This window comes from Sinocyclocheilus grahami, unplaced genomic scaffold (assembly GCF_001515645.1).
Source record: "Sinocyclocheilus grahami isolate Dianchi unplaced genomic scaffold, SAMN03320097.WGS_v1.1 scaffold87.1, whole genome shotgun sequence".
Classification (NCBI taxonomy): Eukaryota; Metazoa; Chordata; class Actinopteri; order Cypriniformes; family Cyprinidae; genus Sinocyclocheilus; species Sinocyclocheilus grahami.
In genome coordinates, this window is record NW_015505266.1 from 142656 (window position 1) to 152737 (window position 10082).

General features: G+C 37.3%; 2 protein-coding genes across 2 annotated transcripts; both read right to left on the reverse strand.

The window, feature by feature from the left end:
- Positions 1 to 652: 652 nt before the first annotated feature.
- Positions 653 to 4457, reverse strand: LOC107586996 (retinol dehydrogenase 7-like). Its single transcript, XM_016274580.1, has 6 exons — positions 4399 to 4457; positions 2607 to 2671; positions 2184 to 2509; positions 1855 to 2113; positions 1580 to 1743; positions 653 to 1269 (listed from the first exon to the last, which is right to left on the reverse strand). Exons 2-6 carry the CDS (start codon positions 2621 to 2623, stop codon positions 1049 to 1051), a joined length of 987 nt encoding a protein of 328 aa, XP_016130066.1. The 5' UTR covers positions 2624 to 2671; positions 4399 to 4457; the 3' UTR covers positions 653 to 1048.
- A 2614-nt stretch (positions 4458 to 7071) lies between these two features.
- Positions 7072 to 9301, reverse strand: bloc1s1 (biogenesis of lysosomal organelles complex-1, subunit 1). Its single transcript, XM_016274582.1, has 4 exons — positions 9108 to 9301; positions 8592 to 8664; positions 7429 to 7561; positions 7072 to 7335 (listed from the first exon to the last, which is right to left on the reverse strand). The coding sequence occupies exons 1-4, from the start codon at positions 9166 to 9168 to the stop codon at positions 7225 to 7227; spliced, it is 378 nt and encodes a 125-aa protein (XP_016130068.1). The 5' UTR covers positions 9169 to 9301; the 3' UTR covers positions 7072 to 7224.
- Between the last annotated feature and the right edge of the window lie 781 nt (positions 9302 to 10082).

Sequence of the window (10082 nt, forward strand, 5' to 3'; positions counted from 1 at the left end):
CGCTTCTGAATCAGCGACTGTAAGTATGTTTTGTTATTAGTTTAAGTATTTGCTACTGACTGTTCAAATGCGGAGTTTTGCGCAGCGCAGAGTAACGCGCCGTGTGTGTGTGTGTGTGTGAGGGGAACAGGGTCACATCACAGGAGAGTGAACTGCCTGTCAGAAATCTTAGCAGGTCAGCTTTCTTAACCGCGGCATTTCTTGCTTGTGTACTGCATCATCACTGTGTCTGTCACGCGACTCTGTTGCCCTTCAGGCTTGAACTGATGGTAAAACTAACGGCATTATTGACTGTCTTGATATTTACTTTGAAAGCTGAAGCTCGCGATTATGGTAAGGGGCGTTACATTTCCGACGTGTGCTTGTGGTGTTCGGCCAATCACAATGCACTGGGTCAGCTGGCCAATCAGAGCAGACTGCGCTTGTCAAAGAGGGGGCTTTGTTGAAAACAAAGCGTTGAGAGAGGCGGGGCACAGAGGACCTACAATAATGTACAGTATTTGAAAAATAATGTGTTTTATGAACATTAAAGCATGTCAACATATTCTGTTACACCAAATACACAAAATAATGAACTTTAAAATAGCATCATATGACCCCTTTAAGCAGTTTTTTTCTTTCTGGGAAGAGATTGGTTCACAGAAAATGTTCTTATAACATTTATTGAATTGTGTTTATACAGTTATATTAAATCCATTTCCCTGCAAAACAGTAACTCTGACAGTTTCATACAAATATAATGCCAAAAGTCAAAGTAGGTGGCACTTTAGCAATCCATCTACATTAGATGACCAACAGGCAAAACTGGTGATGCATTTTCAAGGCACATTATAACTACTTTATATAATGGTTCATAAATATACAAAATTACTGATAGTGTCCAGTTACCAGATAACTTTGCATCATAAATACTCTATTAAATTTACAGTGTTTGTAAACTCTAGTTAGCCTACTTAGTAAGACCCCAAAATAGAGTGTCTACAGTGTATCATAAGAGGGAAATGAAAGGTAAGAGTTAAACGTATGTGGCCTAAGATTACTTCCAAATCTAGACACTTTTTGCAGGCTTTGGCAACACCAGCTTCAGCGCAATATCTACAACACAAGCAGGCATATAAGACAAGGGAATCCACAAGAGCTTGGCATCCCAGCCTGCGCTGTAGCGTGTTCTTGGGTGGACGGCCAGCAGGGCGTGTTCCATGCAGTTGGTCACTTTGCTGAGGTCAGAGTCGCATATGGTGTTCATGATCAGCCTCTGGATCTTGATGTCTGGAGAGACAAAGAGTGTCTAAATGAACTATACTCTTAAAAATAAATGTATATCATTAGTACGTCATTATGATTGCATTGAAGAACCTTTAACATCCATGGAAACTTTTCAATGCACAAAAGGTTCTTATAGTGGAAAAAGTGTCTTTAGATTATTAAATGTTCTTCACACTATGGTTCTTTTAAGAATTGTTTATTGAAAGGTTCTTTGGGAAACCAAAAATGGTTCTTCTATTGCATTATAAAATGTTTATTGTTAAGACTATTGAAAGAGAATGGAGAAAAGTTGTTGTCGGTGTAAATAACATACATTTATCCAAGTATTTGTCTCCATAACTCTCCTTCACTTCAGGGGTCAGTTGGTTCCAGAGGCGATGAAGTTCCCTCTCGATGGGCTCCAAGCTGGTCACCTGAGTCTTGAAGAAACCAGGTTCGATGATGCACACATTGACCCCAAAATTCTGGATGTCTCTCCTGAAATTACATCAAAAGGGGTTTTCTATAAAGACTGAAGGTATAGGTGGTTTCAAAAGTCAAAACTGCAAAAAATAAATCAACAACTATGTTTTCATTGAAGTGTGATACCTGAGACAATCAGAGAAGCTCTCCACTGCGAACTTTGAGACGCAATATCCTCCACCGTTAGCTGCCACTCTTCCCAACACTGACGCCACATTCACCACTCGTCCACGGGCCTTTTTGACAAGAGGCAAGAAGTTCATGGTCATCTCGATCATGCCAGTCATGTTCACTTTAAGCGTGCTTTGGAAGTCTTCGATTTTCATCCACTCTGATGGACCCATGGGAAGGGAGCGTCCAGCATTGTTCACGAGACCCCAAAGTCCTAGAAAGTTGGGAACAAAGATGTCGCACTTGTTTCTAAATCTTATGTTGAGGTCTCACCTGAAACACACCTTTATCTCCAACTTCTTTTTTGGTCCATTCCAAAGCCTTCTGAATGCTAATCGTGCTGGTCACGTCCAAGATGCAGGTCTTCAGGAAAGGTCCTGTCGCCCTCTTCAGATCATCTGCGCCCTTTTCCGTGAGACACCCGGCTAGGACGCGGAAACCACGTTTGTCCAGGCATTTGCACAGTAGGTGTCCGAAACCAGAGTCACAACCAGTCACAAAAACGTGTTTCTCCGAGACCTTGGTGATCTCCAAGTTGTCCCGGTAGAACCACACCAGAACCCATAGCAGCACAAACGCACCCAAGACATATGTGCATGTACAATTGTTACTGTAAGCACAAAATGCATACAAAATGTATGTAGTCTTTAGTTTTGTTGGTTTGTTTGCTTGTGTTTTGATAGGATTTTAGTCAGACACATTCTTACCTCAAGTACTCGTACATCGTTTCTGCCTCCTGAGTGATTCTGCGAAGATGTTTTGTAAGCAATTGCTTTTTGGTCGAATGTCAATGACGTAAAAGAAAGAAAAAACACAACAATGCAGGTGTAATTATGAAGCGTCAGGATGCAATACCATAATCCATCAAAATACAAAAAGGTATTGTGAACTTCTGAAAAGCATATGAAACGTCTTTAAATATTCAAATAACATATTCCACGTTTCTAAAACGTTCTTACTATTTTAACTATAAAATATAGCTAATTTGTTTGCAGAATTTTAAAACTAAAAATAATGTTTGAATTACATGCCCTTATCGATTATTATTTGATTTGGTTGCATCTATAGATCGTAAAACCATCATAAAACGAATGTAAATTTGGGTAAACATTTACACAAATCAGTTCGTGCTGATTAACTGCATCAAGAACTGCATTCTTATATTTTATTCCACAAATTGACTTATTGAACATTATTGACCCATGTGCACGGCTTCTCTTGGTTTTAGATTATGTAGTCACAGGGCGCTAACATATGTAACACTGTCGTTTTTCAGAGCACATGAGAAATCTTGAGCTAAGGCTCTTATGAAACAAAGGGAGACTTTGGTATCAGCGTAAAGGTTTAGAGAATGCTGTAAAATTTAAAATCCAGCACCACCGAAACACTATAAGCTTCTCAAAGCTCAAAACCTATTAGCTACAGGGACTAATTAGTAAAGAGAAAGGTTGAGGATTCATCTCTGTGCTACAACACAACCAATAGGACAAAGCCAACCATTTAAGCTCCTATATGCACATTAAGCTTTGAAGAATGTACGCTAATTAATTATCAAACAAACAGGGCTTTTATCAAAGAATGATCCATGTGCTTTCTGATATTAATTGCATAAAATTGTATACATACAATACATAAAATTGCTAAAGAATTTAACCAAAAATAACCGAAACTTCTAAACCAATCATACCATAGTCCCAAAAAACTAAACTGAAGACACTTATTTTAACAAAAATCATAGTACATCAAATTATTACTCAGATTAACCTGATTAATAATTCATAATAAATAAATTTCACATGTTCGCAAGTAAAAATGTTTAGTAAAACGTATATTTAATATAGAACACCCGAGACTTTGGTATCAGCGTAAAGGTTTAGAGAATGCTGTAAAATTTAAAATCCAGCACCACCGAAACACTATAAGCTTCTCAAAGCTCAAAACCTATTAGCTACAGGGACTAATTAGTAAAGAGAAAGGTTGAGGATTCATCTCTGTGCTACAACACAACCAATAGGACAAAGCCAACCATTTAAGCTCCTATATGCACATTAAGCTTTGAAGAATGTACGCTAATTAATTATCAAACAAACAGGGCTTTTATCAAAGAATGATCCATGTGCTTTCTGATATTAATTGCATAAAATTGTATACATACAATACATAAAATTGCTAAAGAATTTAACCAAAAATAACCGAAACTTCTAAACCAATCATACCATAGTCCCAAAAAAACTAAACTGAAGACACTTATTTTAACAAAAATCATAGTACATCAAATTATTACTCAGATTAACCTGATTAATAATTCATAATAAATAAATTTCACATGTTCGCAAGTAAAAATGTTTAGTAAAACGTATATTTAATATAGAACACCCTTTTTTTTTTAAATATACTTATTTAAACATACACATTTAAGTAAATATTAATTCACTTTGTCATTGAGGATAAAAATAAGAAATTCTTCTATCAAGTAAAGTAGACAATTATCAGACTTACCTTTTCCCTTCTTGGCTCTGGAGCTGGAGGTCCTGAATGCGTTTGGTGAGTGATCTGAAGTGGGTCTGCACCTCAGATTTATCCCTAAAGCTGATTCTGTCAGACAGGGCCACAATTTCTAATCTCCAATCTCACTGTATTGCTGTTAGGCCTTTTTTTGTGCGCTTGTGTAATCGTGATCCACAAATAGCTGGGCTGGGATGAGCTTTTAAGGAGAAACATGCCAATTCGCTTTATTTTTAGGTTGATCGAATTTGTTTTTGGGAGGTTGACATTTTTGTCTACAGTAGTTTTAAACAATTTCTATTTTTGTTCAAATGATTAAATGAGCTACTACCGTGCGAGACGAGCGCAATATTTTTTTTTCCTCGAGACATCATGGCTTGCAAACGAGCGAAGCATGGCAGTTGCCCCGCCTCTCTCCTCCTCATTAGCATTAAAGCTACAGACACAGAAATGGCACGTCCTAAGGAAAGCTCATTGTAGGACTGGCTCGTAGTGGCTGAAATTCTGCACCAAGGCTGAATTTCGGGAAAGAGACTTCAGATACAGTACTATGGACCACTTAGGCCTATATAAAAGCATCTAAAAAGCAGCATGTCATGGGACCTTTAAGAGAAATATATAAAAATAATTTGTCTCTCAGAAAGATTATAGTTTTTATCAATTTAAATTTTAGTTAACATTTTCGTAATGTAAGACCCAAAATGATAGCTCCCACAAAACAGATGTCATGCAACAAAACAATAAACTTTCTAATCTGAAGATAAGATCTCAAAGAAAACCATTTGGTCAACTGTCCCTTCACCCATCCTTAAGCCCCCTCCTTCCCTGGGCTTATGGCCTGGGCCACTGAAAGTTGTCAAGAAATCAAGTTACTCTACTTACATATCGTGCTTATTATATCTTAAGTATGCATGATTTTACCCTTATCATGTTTAGTATCATTGTAAAGGTCTCTGTGCAATTGGTAAAAATGGTCTTAAACCATTTGGTCAACTGTCCCTTCACCCATCCTTAAGCCCCCTCCTTCCCTGGGCTTATGGCCTGGGCCACTGAAAGTCGTCAAGAAATCGTTACTCTACTTACATATCGTGCTTATTATATCTTAAGTATGCATGATTTTACCCTTATCATGTTTAGTATCATTGTAAAGGTCTCTGTGCAATTGGTAAAAATGGTCTCAATTTCACAGCAGTCACTTATATAATGAAAACTTTTGAAGAATTCTGTTCTGCTGCTGAGGGGTGTGTCTCCCTCTGGGTCTGGTGAGAATATTTTCCCTTCTCCGGCCAGGTGTGAACCTTGGGCCACACTCACAGAACCTGACCAACCAAAAGGTCTTTTATGTTTTTACAACTGATTTGAAGATTTCCTTGTTCTGGTCTGGATATATAAACGAAGTGGCATTATAGTCATTTGGGGATTCTGTAACCAGAAAACCCCTACACACTGTGTGTGCGAGTCTCTGGAGCTCTGTCTCCATGTGCTGCTGTGTGTCTCCCTGCTGTCATCCCTTCACCCATCCTTAAGCCCCCTCCTTCCCTGGGCTTATGGCCTGGGCCACTGAAAGTTGTCAAGAAATCAAGTTACTCTACTTACATATCGTGCTTATTATATCTTAAGTATGCATGATTTTACCCTTATCATGTTTAGTATCATTGTAAAGGTCTCTGTGCAATTGGTAAAAATGGTCTTAATTTCACAGCAGTCACTTATATAATGAAAACTTTTGAAGAATTCTGTTCTGCTGCTGAGGGGTGTGTCTCCCTCTGGGTCTGGTGAGAATATTTTCCCTTCTCCGGCCAGGTGTGAACCTTGGGCCACACTCACAGAACCTGACCAACCAAAAGGTCTTTTATGTTTTTACAACTGATTTGAAGATTTCCTTGTTCTGGTCTGGATATATAAACGAAGTGGCATTATAGTCATTTGGGGATTCTGTAACCAGAAAACCCCTACACACTGTGTGTGCGAGTCTCTGGAGCTCTGTCTCCATGTGCTGCTGTGTGTCTCCCTGCTGTCAGGTATGCATCTCTCACTCTTAGATTCATCTTTGAGCAATTGATGTCATGTGTTTTTTCTGAATGGGAACTGAATTTAATTCTGAATTGGATTCTCATCCATCTGCGACACCATTTGTGGATTCACATGTTTGTAGGTCTCGAGTTTCAAAAATGGTCTTGAAGACCTAAAACTGCAAAATCAAGCTAAAAATCATCTTATGCAGCCCCATGGGGCAAACATGTAAAATTTGGATTTAAACCAGCCATATTCTGCTCTTGCTTTTAATTTTCTTAGTTTTACATATTACTCGTCTCATGTTAATCCTGAGGCTGAAAGCCTTTGTTGTAAATGTGGATTATGTAGCGTCACAGTGCGTGCACAGCTTAACGTGGGTTCAGTAAAAATTAACAAACTGTGAAATCCCACAAAAACGTATAAAATCTATTTTAGCTCACGGTTACGTCTATAAACGCTAAAAAGGGGCAGGAAAAATGTGTAATCCTGGTACTATGTTCATTTCTGAGGTTGGTCAAAACAGTTTGTATGAAGTAAGAAGCAGGACAGTATGTCTGTGCAGGTGAACAAGGGAACTTTTGGGGGTAAAATGTGATGTAAAATGCTCCACCGCAGCAGTTATAGCACTATAGATATGTTTTATTATGCAAGCATATTATGTAAAATAAAAATGAACCAAATCAGAAATAAACAGCTGTTCCAGCAATTTTTTACTGGAATAAGTAACAGTGTCCAAGTTTCACCAACATTTGGAGGAAAAGCCTCTGCGTTTCTGTCCATTTTGGAGCATCAGAATCCATCCACTCATGAGGACGTGGGCTGAACCGGGCCTTTGTGCATATACTCCAGAGCTGTCGAGATCGTCCGCATGTCCATCTCGATACTCCGCGCCCAGTTCTCCACGTCTCCGATTTCCTGTACAGGAATAATCTGCCATTAAATCTGCACAGTTCACCAATTGCAACACTAAATTCGCACATGAGTCAATATATAAAAGAGATTGCGTACTTTTAAGGCCTGGTTGAAGTTCTCAACCATATTGATCCACTGGGCCGTCTGCTTGGCAAACTGACTGGCCTGAACCTGCAGCGTCTTCACCTCATTGTCCAGCTTGCGCTGGTTGATGTACGCCTGCGCCACCCTGAACCGAGATACTTATACATTACAATGTCTTAAAGGAATAGTTCACCCAAAATGAAAATCTCAAAATGTACTCACCCTCAGGCCATCCAAAATATAGATGAGATTGTTTCGTCATCAGATTTGGAGAAATGTAGCATTACATCACTTGCTCACCAGTGGATCCTCTGCAGTGAATGGGTGCCGTCAGAACGAGAGTCCAAACAGCTGATAAAAACATCACAATAATCCACAAGTAATCAACACAACATCAGTCCATCAATTAATATATTGTGAAAAGCTGTGTGGTTCTAAGAAACAAAAATATCATTTAGATGCTTTGACTTCAAACCATTGCTTCTTGCCAAAATACGATAATCCATAATATTGCTTTCTCCACTGAAAAATCTCACCTCCTGTTGTCCTCTCACATCCACTGACATATTTGTTTAGAACTGTTTTTGCTCGTAAACGGTGCTTGATCTGTGCAGATTTCTCTCCTGATTCAGACCAGACGACTTTATCACTGGAGAAAGCAATATTATGGATAGAGGACTAGTATTTTGGCCAGAAGCAATGGTTTAAAGCTAAAAATGTGTTAATTCAAAACAAAATAAATTCTTACAAATGCACAGCTTTTCACTTCACAAGATGTTAATTGACTGACTGGAGTGGATTATTGTGATGTTTTTATCAGCTGTTTGGACTCTCATTCTGACGGCACCCATTCACTGCAGAGCATCCATTGGTGAGCAAGTGATACATTTCTCCAAATCTGTTCTGATGAAGAAACAAACTCCTCTACATCTCGGACGACCTGAGGGTGAGATGTTCAGCAAATGTTTATTTTTGGGTGAACTATTCTGTTTGCATAAATGTGTCTGTTGCAAGAACAATTCTCTGTTGCATCCAACCATGCAACTCTAAGCTGCTTTCACAGAATTTCATAATAATGTTCACACAAAGACTGGGATTATGACCAGAGTGATCACATGAACTGACCATATAATCCTGTGTGCACCTTTACAAACATATAAAACTATCCGACTCACCCTACATTGAGATGATCCACCAGGGCTTCTGTTAAACATGTTGCAGCTGCTGTGGCCTCTCGTCTTCGTCTTTCTGTACCGTATTGAAGCATTTTATCAAGAAAAAGCTATTATTTCATATCACTTGATTTTGTTTTGTTTTGTTTTGGGTGGTTGACAGAAAATTTCAAGTAATGAAATACATATATTACGTATGTACACCATTTTTCAGTCTTTGCTTGATAATAATTTATTCGTTTAGTTAATTAAATTAATTAATTGTAAGAATAATTTACTTATTTCTGTAGTCTTACATAAAACACAAGCAATGTCAGTGACTAAATTAAGGAAATTAGCCTACTAAAAACAGAATCTGCGACTCGAATGAAAATGAATAACGAATTTTATTGCTTATAATAATATATCAACTCCATCTTATCTTAAATACATTTAGCAGAGAAATCTGAAGATGCGTCTTTATCTTTATATCAAAGGGCCTGTCAGAGCTAGTCGCTAGAGATCTACAGAAACACAAACCTTGTAACTCTTTCCTTTCGTTTTGTTTCGCTTGGTGTTCTTTTAATAAACGGGAGAGCATTTTGGCTTTTTATTGTAAACGAAAATAAAATGTTCATTTGATAAAGTCAATTTTCTCCAAACGTTTTGGCAGTCCCTGGATTCACGTGACAATCGTCTCGAAACAAACATACGGAAAGCACGAAGGGACAGTACGTACACGATATTTAAAAACGACATTTCAAAATAAACGTTTAGTTAAACTATTAAAATATATATATTTATATTACAGAGCGCTAACAACTGAGCGACTGCACTTGACTGAATAATAAAATTATTTAAAAAAAAAATATCGCAAAATTTGTACTTAGTTGAAATGTGTTTTTGTGTTTAATGAGCATGTCTTTTTATAGGTGCACCCATGGCTGCAACAGCCAATTTCTAAGGCAGTACAACAAAAAACATTTTTTTCTAACGTTTAATGTGTTTATTTTTGTGTGTATGTTTAGTTTTTAAAATTAGTGCTGTCCAACATTAATCTCGATTAATTGCATCCAAAATAAAACATTTTGTTTGCATAATATATGTTTGTACTGTGCATATTTATTATGTATATACAGACACACGCTCATACAGTATATTTTGAAAATATTTACATGTATATATTTATATTAATAAAATTGATAGTATATATAAACATATTTAATATATAAGCATAACATATTTTTCTTAAATACATACATGCGTGAGTATTTATACATAATTAATATAGTGTGTTTATATATACAAAAAATATATACACAGTACACACACATTATGTAAACAAACACTTTTATTTTGGATGCGATTAATCGTTTGACAGCACTATTTTTAATACTTTTAACGTGTTTACTGTGTTTTTTTATGGCGACCTTTATTTTGAAGGGTTGCTAAGACGCCGCCTTTTTCGTGGCCAATGAGACTACAACTCCCAGAATCCTTCACTCACACGTAAAC

Bases quoted from the DNA above. Each gene is read 5' to 3' on its own strand.
- LOC107586996 (XM_016274580.1), bottom strand. The intron at 2,114-2,183 runs GTGTGTTTCAGG...CCAACTTTCTAG, and splicing joins AAAAGAAGTTGGAGATAAAG to GACTTTGGGGTCTCGTGAAC. The intron at 1,270-1,579 runs GTATGTTATTTA...TTGTCTCTCCAG, and splicing joins AGACAAATACTTGGATAAAT to ACATCAAGATCCAGAGGCTG.
- bloc1s1 (XM_016274582.1), bottom strand. From the start codon at position 9,168: ATGCTCTCCCGTTTATTAAAAGAACACCAAGCGAAACAAAACGAAAGG. The intron at 8,665-9,107 runs GTTTGTGTTTCT...AATACGGTACAG, and splicing joins CGAAAGGAAAGAGTTACAAG to AAAGACGAAGACGAGAGGCC. The intron at 7,336-7,428 runs GTACGCAATCTC...ATTCCTGTACAG, and splicing joins ACTTCAACCAGGCCTTAAAA to GAAATCGGAGACGTGGAGAA.